This window comes from Caloenas nicobarica, chromosome 4 (assembly GCF_036013445.1).
Source record: "Caloenas nicobarica isolate bCalNic1 chromosome 4, bCalNic1.hap1, whole genome shotgun sequence".
Taxonomy (NCBI): Eukaryota; Metazoa; Chordata; class Aves; order Columbiformes; family Columbidae; genus Caloenas; species Caloenas nicobarica.
The window spans coordinates 22,522,941-22,537,346 of NC_088248.1; the positions used below are offsets into that span (position 1 = coordinate 22,522,941).

General features: G+C 38.0%; 1 protein-coding gene across 5 annotated transcripts in view; it reads left to right on the plus strand.

The window, feature by feature from the left end:
- The window catches only part of ARHGAP10 (Rho GTPase activating protein 10), a 147,291-nt gene that overhangs the window by 58,956 nt on the left and 73,929 nt on the right, over positions 1 to 14,406 (plus strand). For all 5 annotated transcript variants that reach the window (XM_065633193.1, XM_065633198.1, XM_065633194.1 and 2 more), the window contains 5 exons: positions 2,474 to 2,584; positions 5,301 to 5,405; positions 8,862 to 8,991; positions 10,647 to 10,753; positions 12,442 to 12,536. In XM_065633193.1, the coding sequence (XP_065489265.1) occupies positions 2,474 to 2,584; positions 5,301 to 5,405; positions 8,862 to 8,991; positions 10,647 to 10,753; positions 12,442 to 12,536 (548 nt within the window). The remainder of the gene's footprint in view (positions 1 to 2,473; positions 2,585 to 5,300; positions 5,406 to 8,861; positions 8,992 to 10,646; positions 10,754 to 12,441; positions 12,537 to 14,406) is intronic.

The following is a 14,406-nucleotide window of genomic DNA, read 5'->3' on the forward strand; positions in this document are numbered from 1 at the left end:
AGGAATCTGCTATGGAGACTTGCTGTAGGCAGAAGGATTTTTTTTTTTTTCAGAGAAATGTAATTTTATCAGGATTATTGATGATTAGTCTGTGAATGCCTCACATCATTAAACACTTAAGGTTTTCCTCAGAGATAATTCTTCTCCCTGCCCTCTACCCCTCCCCAAATAGTTTATGTTATCTTTTGTAAAAAATGGTTAATGTAACTGGCAAGTTAGTTAGGAACATGAGAGGTCTGATTGTTACTTTAACTAGGATGTTACTTCTCCATCCTGTATTTGCAACATAGGCCCTTGTTTGTATAAACAAGTGTCTTCTGGGGAGTTGAGATGTCCCGCTGAAGGTAATGGGCATTGCTCATGTGTCAGAACTTGTACTTTTATCAAATTGATTGGCTGCCAAATAACTTGATGCAGAAAAAAAGAAAGAGTAGTAATTATGGTGACATCTAACCTCAACGGAAAAATACAGAATGTCTGCAATAGGCATTTTTAAGCTGTATCAAATATAGTCTGAAGTTTTAAAGCATGTGTGAAGACTAGAATGAGCAAATAGATTTGTTTTAAATACCCTTCGAAGTTTCATGAACAAAAATATTTAATTCTTCAGTCAGGCTTTTTCATGTATGCATTTAATTTTGAAGTATAAATGTATAAGCAAATAAAAAGGACTTGCAGCATGTTGTCAGAGTGCTAAACAGGAAAAACTTTCTTGTACAATCTTAGAAAATAGGTGGATATAACTGCATGAGAGCTTTCTAATTTAGTATCATACTTGGCTAGTTGTGCCAGTTTTGGACTGGAGTACATAAAAGATGCAGGTATAAATTCGACAAAAATTTGATGAAAAACATGCCATGTCGTGTAGTGTCTTACGTTAACATAGGCTTTGACTCTGTTAGTGGAGGGATATTCCTGAAATTCCACTGAGGCTCGATGTGTGTCTTATTTCTATGTTTCTTCAGCAGTACACAATATAGAGTACAACTTGCTGGGTGCACGAGGAGGCTCATGCCTCAGAAAACTGAGATGTGATAATTTATTTACAGAGGAATTGAGAAGAGTTAATAAAATGTCTGTGTTGGGTATTGTATTCTTGGGTGGTGGGAAGAGGGAAGGAGGCAACAGGCAACCAAAACAATAAACAACCAAAAAACAAAGAAGAGAAATAGAAACAGGCTTACGTGGGGCTTTGGTGTATATAGGGCAGTCTCACTATCGATTAGGAGATGTCCTAGTAGACCCACTTCATAGTCTTTTTCTATGGCTGCACTTCAGTACATGTATATATTATTATAAGTTTTGCTGACAACTCAAACAAAACCTGTGTCGCATGGTTTACAGGATGCATTGGAATGGCTTGGCTTTTTGAAACACATTTTCTTACTGATGTGCATATCAATGCTTTATTTTTTTAATGACATTTGTTGTTATGCCCTGTTAGCTGCTGACAGCTTTCTAGCACAGAGCAGCAAAGCATGTCTTAAGGCAAAACTGTCTTGAAGCTAATTTGACTTATCCTCTTAAAGCACAGCAGTCACTGTTTGGCCTGAAGGATATAGTCTCAGTATTTGAGAGTGTATGATAGTGAGTCTGGTCCTTTCACCTAACCCTTTCTCTATTCTTTTTTGTAATTTTGTGTAGAAGTGTTTGGTATTTATCACATGGGCAAAGATTAAGTGTTAATCACTTAGAATATCCCTTTGTAGCTTTTAAAAAATGTATTTTAATGAAGGTTTCTGTTACTCAGTTCTTGAAGTTATATAGTTTAATGTGAGCATGTGTAATATAAATAATAACTTAATGAAATGATACATGCTAGAAAGTTAAATAGTTATGTACAAATGAATAGCAGCTGAAATATAACTGTTCACCATCAATATGATGTTGGCATTTCAGCAAAGCTGAGCTAAAAATCAGCTGCAGCTACTAAGGCTGCATTTTTAAATATTTGATGCTCTGTGGAAATTTGTGAAGTGTCTTACCAATAAGTGAACTTTTTTTTTCTTGCTTTTCTTGCCAGTCAGAGTGGGCACAGGTGTCAGCAATGTGGTTTTCAACAATAACATTTTCTTCTTTAGTTTGACTAGAGAAATTATTTCCTCCTTTTCTAATGGAGGACACTGCTAGCCCACTCTCTGTTGGGGCAGACACCTTTTCAATGCTATTAAATTAGTGCACAAGTACCTACTCTGATGTATTTGGCTTGGGTTCTGTTGAAAAGAAACTTGAAGAAATATTGTTGGAACGTTTCCAAAAAATTAGCCTCATGTTTTAAAACAAGATACATTATCTAGTAAAAGGGAACTGCTGCAGCCATTTAAAAATAAATGAATTAGCTGCATTGTAAAGGAACAAATCCTGGTCTGAAGAAAATAATCTTATCACTACCCACTTGTATGCTAAACATGTGTCATTTTGAAGCTGTCTGCAAAATATCTTTGAAACTTCATGAGCTATATTCTGTGTGTAGGCAGATAACCAAGTGGAGCAGAATAGAAAACACTTCTATGAGCTGTCCCTTGAGTATGTATGCAAGTTGCAAGAGATACAGGAGCGGAAGAAATTTGAGTGCGTGGAACCTGTAAGTACCAGTGAATTCAGTCTGTCCTGACATTCATAAGGGATGGAGAAGGAATGCAGTGGGACAAAAGCCAAGGAGCTCTGTTTTCTGAGAAAACTTACGCAATTGTGTGATTTAACAGAATTTAAAGCACTCTTGTTACATCTGTGTATATTCCTAATACAGGTGCACTTAACCAGGCTTCTCAAAACTTACCTCAGTAATTACAGTTGATTTGGATTCATTGATGTTGATTTCCAGAAAACGAGTGAAACCTTGTGCTGTAGTGCAAAAACCTCAATTTATGGTGTGTGTTAGAACAGGGAATTCAAGATGATGATGTTGGGGCCAGACTTTTTGCATTTGTTATATTTTTTTAATCACTGAAATGTTGTTCCTGACTAAGGAATTTCATTTTCAATATGAAGGTTGCACTCAGAAGCCTGTTAGTGAAGAAGTGCAAATATAAATTAACTAAGAAGGTGCTGCTGGTGAAAAAGCTCATTATCAGGTGGTCCGATACATTTGATTTCAATTACGATTGAATCTGTGCACAAATCAAGGGCTTCCACTGAGTTTCAGTGAAAATCATACATGTACTGACCAGACTGTGAGAAGAGCTTATTCTAAAATTTTCCAAAATGTGCATTAGCTTCACAGAAAAATGCAACTTTATGAAATGAGAACAGTAAGTATAATACTGAGATAAAGGGAGGATGGATTGTAGATGTGACTGCCATTCACTCATGCTCTGAAGTCTGTGGTTTTGGACCAAGTCTGTCCATTTATTCTGATACAATTATTTTAATGTAATAACGAAAAAAGTCTCAAATGACCCTAATCAAAGTAGTTGGTAATTATGGAGTTAACGAGAGCTTTATATTTTAATATCGCTTATTCCTGTATGAAAAAATCGCTAAAATACTTAATAGGAAATAAATTGCTTTAAATATATTGGCATTATTCAAGGAATGGGAAAACAGAATCACAGAATCACAGAATGTTAAGGATTGGAAGGGACCTCAAAAGATCATCTAGTCCAATCCCCCTGCCAGAGCAGGAACACCTAGATGAGGTTACACAGGAAGGCGTCCAGGCGGGTTTTGAATGTGTCCAGAGAAGGAGACTCCACAACCTCCCTGGGCAGCCTGTTCCAGTGTTCTGTCACCCTCACTGAGAAGAAGTTTCTTCTCACATTTAAGTGGAACCTCCTGTGTTCCAGCTTGAACCCATTGCCCATTGTCTTACTGTTGGTTGTCACCAAGAAGAGCCTGGCTCCATCCTCATGACACCCACCCTTTATATATTTATAAACATTAACGAGGTCACCCCTCAGTCTCCTCTTCTCCAAGCTAAAGAGACCCAGCTCCCTCAGCCTTTCTTCATAAGGGAGATGCTCCACTCCCTTAATAATCTTTGTTGCCCTGCGCTGGACTCTCTCCAGCAGTTCCCTGTCCTTCTTGAACTGAGGGGCCCAGAACTGGACACAATATTCCAGATGCAGTCTCACCAGGGCAGAGTAGAGGGGAAGGAGAACCTCTCTTGACCTACTAAGCACCCCCCTTCTAATACACCCCAGGATGCCATTGGCCTTCCTGGCCACAAGGGCACAGTGCTGGCTCATGGTCATCCTGCTGTCCACCAGGACCCCCAGGTCCCTTTCCCCTACTCTGCTCTCTAATAGGTCATTCCCCAACCTATACTGGAACCTGAAGATTTTTTTTTTTAAATCCTAAATAGTTGTGGATTCGATGTTGTGTTTCAAGCCATTTGAAGTTTTCTCAGAGCCAGACTAATCAATCTTCAAATTATGTTTTCAAAACATGTCCCTTTCTCTTTTCTGAAAGCCCTCTCTGGATGGGGCTGAACTTTGTTGCTCAATTTGTGTTTGAAGTTTTCACTAGGATAGTAACCTGAAATTACTTAGTACCAAATTCTTATTTGTGTTCTCGAACATAGTACTTGATGTGCTTTTTGCATTTTTGAAAATGGTTTATTTGCATAAGAATTTAGGCTTTATTAAATACATTCTTTCGTTTGTTTTCTTTAATAAAGAGAGTTGTTTTTTCCTGCGTCAGTTGTTTCTTTCCAACAACCTGAACCAAACAGGAGAGGTAGGCAGTAGTGCACCTCACCCCATTTCCAATATGGTATAACTCGTTCATTCTTTTAAATCAAAACACCGAAGTCGGAAACAGCAACGTGAATAATTGATGGTTCTGACAGAGTCAGATCTGCATACAAAAGGCAGTGATGGGTAAAGTTACTGGAGGAAGAGCTTCCTTCTTCAACCAAACCAGTTGACTCTGTTACAAAAGTCATCTTAACGTGGTCATTAGCAGGGCAAGGGAATGACCAGGGAAAAGGTGACTAGAAGACAGAATGATCATTACTTCCTTGTGCATGAAGATTTATTCCAGATATCATAGGCATCAGAGCAGCTGTAGGAAAACATGACATGAGAAGGTTTGGGAGACAGGCAATATACATTGCCTATGGTCAAATTTAAAATAGAGATCAGTTGTAAAGTTCCAGAAACAGGACCACTTGAAAACTTCTATATACATAGCTGATCATTTGAACCTAAATAGTTATTCATAAATTCTAAGTGTTAGTTGGAATTTATTTAAAAATAATCATTTTATCATTTCTGATCTTGCTGAAGAAGACTATGTGCGGTAATCACATTCTGGTAAATGAAGTTTTTCATTCTAACAAGTCTTGTTTTTTATTTCAGGTGCTATCATTTTTCCAGGGTTTGTTCACTTTCTATCATCAGGGATATGAACTTGCTAAAGACTTCAATCATTACAAAATGGCCCTGCAGATAAATATACAAAATGTAAGTTGAGGTTAATATTCACACCCTTTGTAATTTTTTACAATAAAATTGCGCACCTAAGTTACTGTGTATATAGTATCTGTGTTGCCAATACTTTCCTCAGTGTTAATGCATTTCTTGTGAACTTTGGGGATATAGTGCCATCTCCTGGCTAACCAACCACATCACTGAACAAATCACTATTTTCAGTGAGTTCTTGTTTCGTCATTTCTAAGACTTCTCTAAAAAACAAACACCAGGTAAGAGGCCCCCACTCCTTTTTCCAGTTTTTTTTAGAGACGTAACACAAGTATTATAATGAAAGAGTTTAAAATGAATGAAGTTTGATAAAGTGCATACAACAGTGGAGAATTCAGAGGACAGGTAATAAAATGCCAAGATTCTCAGTATTTTAGGTGTGTTTGAAATAGAGTATGTGATGGTTGTGTCTGAGGGTCATTGTGTGGTAGGGCTGTATTATCCATAACTAAGAAAAGGAAAGAAAAAAAGCTGAGCTTGTCAGCATTGGTTTTGGCATCTCTGCCAGTTGTGTGACTTGGAGTTTCTGTTTGTTTTGAAGGAGCTCTTTCAGGCAAGAACATCCCTGTTGGTTTGGGGTACAGAACTGTATAAGGAGACTTGGTGTTAGCACCCATACAGGCTAACTGGGGCCCACCACTTGTTAGTGTACCCTCCCAACACATTGCCCAGTGTGATCTGCTCAGGACTGGGAGAGCTGCAAGCAAGGTAATACGCTGAAGTGCTGGGACTGACAGAGTCAGTAGGTCTGTTTGATTCCTTGAGATTTGTTGAAGAATAAAACTCCCTCAGAGGAACCTGGATGTTCCACAGGCCTGTTGGTGGGGAACAAACCGTGTACCTTACTGCAAACAAGCAATTCATGGTGGTGCATCTGTTTTGTTGACCTCTAAGGGCATCTGGAATTAAGACACGGAAACTACTTCTCGGAGGTTGCAGTCTATTTTTAGAAATGGCTTAACTGGCAGGCAGTAGCAGCGAAATAGGAAAGCAAAAGAGAGGATTATGGTTGTTGTAATACAGTGACATGATTCATGTGTTGTGATACCATTCCTTTAATTTTCTTCCCATATGTTTAAGTCTCAAGTTTCCTTTTGAGCTGTTGTTGTTTTTGGGATGGGGAACTGAATAGAGGTAACTTCAAAAGCAGACTTCATGGCAGAAGTTAGTGCTTCTGGAAGAAGTTTCAGGACAGACTTGCTTCTTTTGTGTGCTTAGCTTAACAGAATGAGTAGCTGCACAGAACCTCAGAGAGAAGCTGATGCAAGACAAGCAAGAAATAAAATATAAGAGGGAAGCTATGATACGGTTTTGAAGAGCTGGATTTCAGATTATAGATGGAAAAAAGCCAGTGAAGTGGTCTGAAGAACTGTTGAGCAATAAGAAAGCAAGCTAATCTCAACAGCTGCATTTTTGATTGATTGAATGGTATTGTAGCTTGCACCAGGAAATGCAAAAGAGATTGAGCGTTACAACTCAAGTTTTATGAATAGATAGAATTAATAACCTGGGTTTCAAAACACTGTAGAGAGAAAAGAGGCAAAGCTTAACAACTATCTGAGGTAAGAAGCGAACAGAAGGAAGCATCTGAAAAGATCATGACAGGACATGAGACATTCTCCAGTGTGTTCAAGATGAACAAAACATCCCAAAGCAAAAATGAACTAGGGCTTGGCTGTGGTACGATGGAGCTGCTGGCAGAACACTGGATTGCCATGGTAGAAATGGAAGGGTACACGATTCAGTACAGACTGTCTAGTTGGATATGGAGAGTGATTTGAGAGTTGCCAGCATAGGTGTAGTAATTGGCCTCCTTTTCATTCAGGTTGTCTTTACTTCGAGAATTATGCTGTGAGTTTCTTCTCCATGCCCTGCCTCAGACCCTGCCTTCCTCTCACTTCCCTCAAAAAATGAAAGAATTTAAAAATAAAACAACCTAGCTGTGTAGCTCAAGCTCCGGTAAGCTGATTCTTCCAACAAACAGTCTTATTCTCTTGTAAAAATCCTGTATCTCCAGCTAGATTCCCCTGTGCTCCCAGGACTTCTCTGTTGTTATCTCAGTTCTGTGCCCAACCCCAGACAAGGATCCTTGCAGCCTTAGCCACATTCTCCTGCCCCGCAAGCAAACCTGGCCTTCCCTGGGAGGAAGGAGGCCTAGCCACGCTGGGGCAGTGACTGTGGTTGACCCCTGGTTAAGCTCAGCTTTGTCACAGCACAAAGGGAGACAGGAATTTTCTTGAGGTTTCTGGAGCCTGTGGTGCTTCATCCCACCATTCCCAGGGTATGTTTCATGCACCCAGATTTGTGATCGCTGCACAGATAAGACTAAGATACTGGCAGCAGGATCATTTAAAGCATTTAACCTAGGAGTGATCATTGCTCAGACAGGAAGGTTTAGGTATGAGCTCTCCGTCGCTGTCAGTTTTTTTGCACTTGCCCTGAGTACAGAGTATGTTTTTTGAGGTAGCTTTTCTAGGAAATTGTGAAAAGAAGTTCAGAAAATTGTTTGGACCCTTGGAAATGACTTTATGTGCAGGTCTAACTCCAAAACTTGCAAGCAGATGTGACCTGAAATTGAGATGATGGATATGGGGAGGGTTCAGAGCAGTTGTTTTGCCTAGAGGTAAGAAGGCAGTTGTTCTTAGTTATCACCTAAGGAATATCCTCAGCTTTCCTCTATGAAACTTATGGCTATGGGTGGCTGCTCTGACCAGCCTGCATGGACTATGTTTGTGCCCATGAATAAATTCCTTCCAAGCATGTACCGATGGCCAGTCAAGAGCGTACCATTAACTGTCTGTGCACAAGAGTAGGTACTTGCTTATATTCACAGTATGTTTGTCAGTGTATGCAACTGTATGCTCATCCTGGGGAAAAAAAAATAGACGAGGCAAAATCTTTGGAACCTGATCTGTTTTCAGAAAAATAATGGTGCTCTCAAAAAGCAACGAAACACGTAAGCATGCATCTGGAAGTATGTACTTTCCTCAAAACACGTGTGACAACTGGGGAAAATACCAGCTTGGACTTTCAATGCATAGTTTCAATTTGTGCAATTTGAGCGAGGGGGTATGTGGAGCAAGCTAGGTATTACCATGATTATTTTACTTTTGTTATTTGCTTATTCCCAAATTGCCAGTGTTTTTCAGACCAAACCGAAGAGTTTCTTGTGTCAAGTGTGAGCTGCTCTGTTATTTTGTCTAGTCCCGTTGTCTAATTTAGGGATGGTCTGGTTACTTTCTAATTGTTTTTACTAGTATTCTAATAAATATTTGTCTTGCAGCTGCTTGCAAACTTTGAAATGAGTGACATTCAGGAATAATAATAAACTGGAATTTTTGGTTTTCTTTTTCTTTTCTTTTTGGGTGCTTCCTGCCTGCCAGGAAGAGTAAGTTTTTCTTCCATCTCTACTGATGTTTTTTTGCTGTCTTGTTTTAGACACGGAACCGTTTTGAAGGAACAAGGTCAGAGGTAGAGGAGCTCATGAACAAGATCAGAAGAAATCCTCAGGAACACAAAAGAGCAAATCACTTCACGATGGAAGGGTATCTTTATGTACAGGAAAAAAGTAAGTTGTATTTTTATATTCCTATAGAGCCCATATTGTGCATACAGGCAAATCTTATTTCTACAGATAACATGAAGGTGCAGAGAACTTACAGTTTATTAAACAGAGTCATGAGTAAATGTTTGAAATCTCTAATGGCAATGTTACTGTGGCTCAGAAGAAGATCACAGTGCTGAAAGTGTGATAGTTCTTAGCAAGGGTGACTGGATTCGGGGGAGGTTTTATTTGATGGAAGGATGTATTTGATACTATTGTTAATCATCTACTAACGACTTCCTCTAGAGTTGTCAAACATTTGTTGTCAGACAGCAACATGAATTGTCGAATTAGCCTCTGAAAATTGGGCTGGTTTAGTATGATGAAATCGACTGTCATTTCCTTGGTTCAGTGATATGCTTTCATTACCTTATTGTGATCATATGGTCAAATAAAGCAGGCTATATGCTGGGTAGCTAGTGTTGAAAATCTTGCTGTGAAGGTACATGTCACACAAATCACATCCTGTCAATACTTTGAACAAATATAATTCTTTCTCACTCTAGTAAAAAAGCCAAATAGGATACAGAGCTCTTACCACTCCAGGAATGACCACAAAGTAATTTTTTTTTAAACATTTTGCATAAATCATATTTTTTAGATGTGTGCTGTCACAGAAAGCTTTTTTTGCTTATTCTGATGAGGTATTTTACTTTTATGATGTTTAATTGATTACTGTTTAGGTAAGGACTTCTGTAAAATGCTTTGCAAATTGAAGACTACAACATTCTTTATGGAAATGTTGACATTACAGAGTTCAGAAATAAGTGTTAAGAGAACTAGCAGTAAAAAAATAAGAAAAATCATTATTCTGTGAGATCAGCTCGCTGGTCTTGGTCATCATGAGCTTTAGAATCATCTGAAAAGATTCAGAAGAGGCAGTGAGACCTTCTAGGTTAGTAGCAGTGAAATCCTCTGCCAGCTTGAGCTGCTTGTGAAGGGCTTCCCTGATACTCTGAGGCAGAGTCCTTCAAAAGAAAAGATTCCTTTGCAGACCTTTTTTTTTTTTTTTTTTTTAAATGTGAATTAATAGAAGTGAGGAGATAACAGAGGGTCAGAATTCAAGTTTTAACAGTAAACATTATGGTGCAAATCTCAATAATACTGTATGCAGTAGGCTGGGCTCTAAAATAAGTGTATTCTATGTAAGGTGTGTGCTGGTAAGTAGTTAGGAGTGAGTTTTGGTGTCAGAAAATGTGATCAGACCTCAAACAGCAGATAATGTAGAGCTCGCAACAAAGATGTGTTAATCTGCAGTTATATAGCTTCAGGTTACCAAGTATAAAACTAGATTTCCATGTTCTGCTTAAAGTTTCCAAGGTTTATTTATTTTACAGGAAAAAATTATTTTGTTTTAGTAGTGAGACAAAGATACATTAATAATTCTTTCCATTTGTCATTAAGCATGAGATTCTACATATATCAGTTTTTTGAACAGTAAGCACTGGTTAACATTTGTATTACTTTGTATAATGTCTTTAATTCAAGCCTTTGTTTTAAATACTGCATTATTATAATAGGAATGAAGTAGGACTCTTAAATATCATGTTGGAAAGCAGGAGAAGAAAACACACAAACTGGTAAAAGTACATATTTCTTAATGCTTCTGTCTTATATAGGGCCTGCTCCCTTTGGTTCCAGTTGGGTGAAGCACTATTGCACGTATAGGAAAGAGACAAAGAAGTTCACCATGATCCCATTTGAACACAGATCAGGGGGGAAAGTTGTAAGCATATTTTTATCTTCTGCACTTATGGTTGCCCTCTGTCAAGATCGGAGGATGTGTCAGATAAGATGCGTCAAGTACTTTCCCTCTCTACCTCCCTGCCCATTTTTTTTCTTCTTTCTTCCATGCAATTCAGACTGCCATTTAAGGACATTAACCTAAAGTAATGGATGGATTAATAGATAAAAATTCTGCTATCTTTTCAGTTGCTTCCTTTTAGAAGACCAAAGAACATGGTCCAGTTAACATGCACTATTTCACCATTTAGAATCTGGTTTCCCCATGAGACATTTAACTTGTTAAAGTATAAATAAAGAAAATATAATAGACTTAGAAATTTCTTTCTTACATGTTCCAGCCAGATTTTTCTTTCAGAGATGTAAGTAATATAAGAGGGACTAGAAGAGGTGATTTTTAATACGAATATAATTTGTACTGACAACTGAGTGTAATTTCAGCTATCTTTGATAGCATCTAAAATATTTAAGACCCAAGACTCTGATCTTTAAATGGCTCTAATTCCTATTGAAATAGTTGGGAATTGAGGCCGCTCAGCACCTGCACAGATGACGCATTAAATGAATGCATAAATATAGCTGAAATGCATTTTGTTGCAAGGTAAAAGGATGTCTGAAGCTGGAAAATAATGCTTGAGTCGGTGTTCTTGTAAATGCAGCACCTTGCCCTATCTTCAAATTTGGTTGGAAAATCACATTGTTGGAATTTTATCAGGGTATTATATCTCATTAGTATGCGCAGAGAGGAGATGGCTTTCATAATTTTGAGGGCTATGTATTATATATTTACAAATATATTGAATTTGGGAGAATCTCTCAAAAGCTCTGGAAAACCCGCCATACTGAAAATTAGTAGCATTTGGCTTCCTTAATAATTTCAATACTTCTATGAATCTTTTATCCTGATTTGATGTAATTGTAACAAGCCATTTTAGTTAAAATAGTATGTGTGTAAGCATTCGGCATTCTAAAACACATATGAAGCCATTTTTGCTGTATTAAAAGATCTCACATTTTGAAACCCACAATGCAATTCCTACTTCAGTGAAAGCCTCCTGTGTCTGGAGATGTTGAATAAGACAAGAAATAATTAAAATGTACAGTTAATCCTGATTATATCTGGTACAACTAATTCAGCATTCACAGATGAGTTTGTTTAGTTGATTTCTCAATTCCTAAGGGTAAAGCATGATCCTAGTGTTGGCTAGTCTTGAAGAAAGAACTGGTTCTGTAAAACAGAGTACAGGCAGTAGAAAATGCTTACTTTGTTCTAGTTACTGTATAAATAGCCTTTACTATAGAGATCACTATGTCTGACATAAAATGGAGCAAGTCTCTTACATTGTGTGCTTATATTGTAATGTGCAAAATCTTTACAGCAAAATACTTCTGTTAGTTTAAATTACTGTGGTACTGTGTCGTACTGTAAAGTACCAGCTAAAATGGATTCAATATTTTTTTTTCAGTTATGTCCTGTAAATGATCATGGAATTTATGTGCTATTGCGCAGAGACCTGAACGGCACCCATGAAAGAATTCTTTTGCAAGTGTCAGTTTTCAGTATAGCTTTTGCCATTATTTTAATGTAAATTTGCCATACTTGGTTTGTGTAGCTGGCTTACTGAAGCTTTCAATTACTTGGTCAAGCGTATAAAAACTTTCTTTTCACAGGGTGATGAGGAGCTCTTTGTCCTTATGTATTGTACCAAAAGAAATACAGACACTATAGACAGGCGATTCTGTTTTGACTTAGAAGCTTCAGACAGGTAAGCTTGTGAAACACACTAAAAAATACTCTTTCTAAGTAGCAATTAATGTAACTGTAATATTACTGTTGTATTTTCTTCTTGTTTTTTCAATGCTCGTTCAGACTGCCAGTGGAAATAGTCACTGGAGGAGCAGGCAAGCGCTGTCATGCCTCACTGGATTTTGCCTCAGTTGTGTCTTGCTGAAGCAGTGACGATCTAAACTGAAATGTAGACTTTGTCTGAACTCATATAAATGAAAAGCATAGAAAAAGTTAAGAGAAACTATTATGAATTGCTGGTATCATAGTGAAGAAACCTGGCTTAAATTAAAGTACATATAGCTGTAGTGAAAGACCACGATCACAGTAATAATTCATACAGTTGTGACCATATTGTATCACGAGCCTGCTTTCCAAAATGACAGGTTGCTGAGGGTTTATGCTGGATTCTCAGATTTGAAAATAAGATCATTGGGATTTTGAGGCTTTTTGTGTCTGGGGGTAATTATCCAGTGCATCTTGAAAAAATGGTTGCCACTGCCTTTTTGAAACACTACCATTTTGTTGTTTTATTTCAGAATAGAAGAGCTGCTTATTTATTTTGCTAAAAGGATCTTCAAATTGATTTAAATTGAACAAAAAGGATCTTAAAATTGATTTAAATTGAATTAAAAAGGATCTTAAATATTGCTTCTCCTCAGCATTGTAGTCTTCCTTCATTTATGAAGATGAGAGAAGCCAACTTAATAGAGCACTGCAATTAAATACGGCTGTCATAAGGCTGTGTTCTTTTGGTGCAGATTGTATCTGTGCAGAACAGGATCATGTCTAGCCTTATGTGCTAGATAGAAATTGGTGGACTGTTGCTGGGTTTCCACATCCACTCCTTGTGACCTCTTTTTAACCAATATATTTGTTCCTTACTTATACCAATTAATTACATTGTAATTTATCATGTAGTAGGTCTTTTTTTTATAGGGGGGTGTGTGTTTGTTTGTTTGTGTTTGTTTTTTCCAATCAAATTCATAGTGCCCTTCACTTTAAATACTGCGTGGTCAGTGCTGCCAGGCCCCTCTGTCCTGTGACTGGAAAAATATATCAGTGATAAGGATCATAGGCACGTGCACAGTCTTAGGTGAGAGGCTGTGCCTCGCTTGCGTGGTCAGTCAGACTGGCCTGCCCGAGGCACACTCGCTTCTGTAACAAGCAATGGGTAACGGAATGTGAGACTATTACTGCATCTGAAAACTTCCATCTCACGTGGCAGATGACAAGATACCCATATACAGCACAGGTGACATTTGTTACAAGTGTACAGCATGGTTTGAACTTGCATTTTTGATTTGAGGGAGATGGGACTTAACTGTTCTAATGCTGTGTCCAAAGAGTAGGAAAGGAATTAAAGATTTAAGCTCTTGACATCAGCTCCTCTTGTGTCAGTGTCTTGGTCAGTATGTATAACAGATTTCAAACAGAGTCTGATAAAGTTGCTAAAAAAGTACAGTGAGAAATATCAGCGTACCCCCATTTGTGTGTCACCTCTGCTCAGTAGGGTGTCCAGAGTTAAACAGAGATGGATGGAGAGCAGTGTTTCCTTGATCCTGCAAAGCAATTTTTCATTCTCTTCCCTGGTAAAAGAGGGAAAAATCTAATCCATCTTTCTGTCCACATATAATAGACACAACTGGTCCACTGTGACCTTGATATCAGACATTTTTCTTTTAATAATACATGTGTATAGTACTGAGATGTTCCCATGGAGATTAGTACTGTGCTGCAGGCCATTAGCTTGTTTCCTTGGTATCAATTCAGGGCACACTTATCCCTCAGCTTGTCCGAGCTACAAAATAACATTCAGATTGACTGCTGTCTATGGGGTTTTCTTTGTT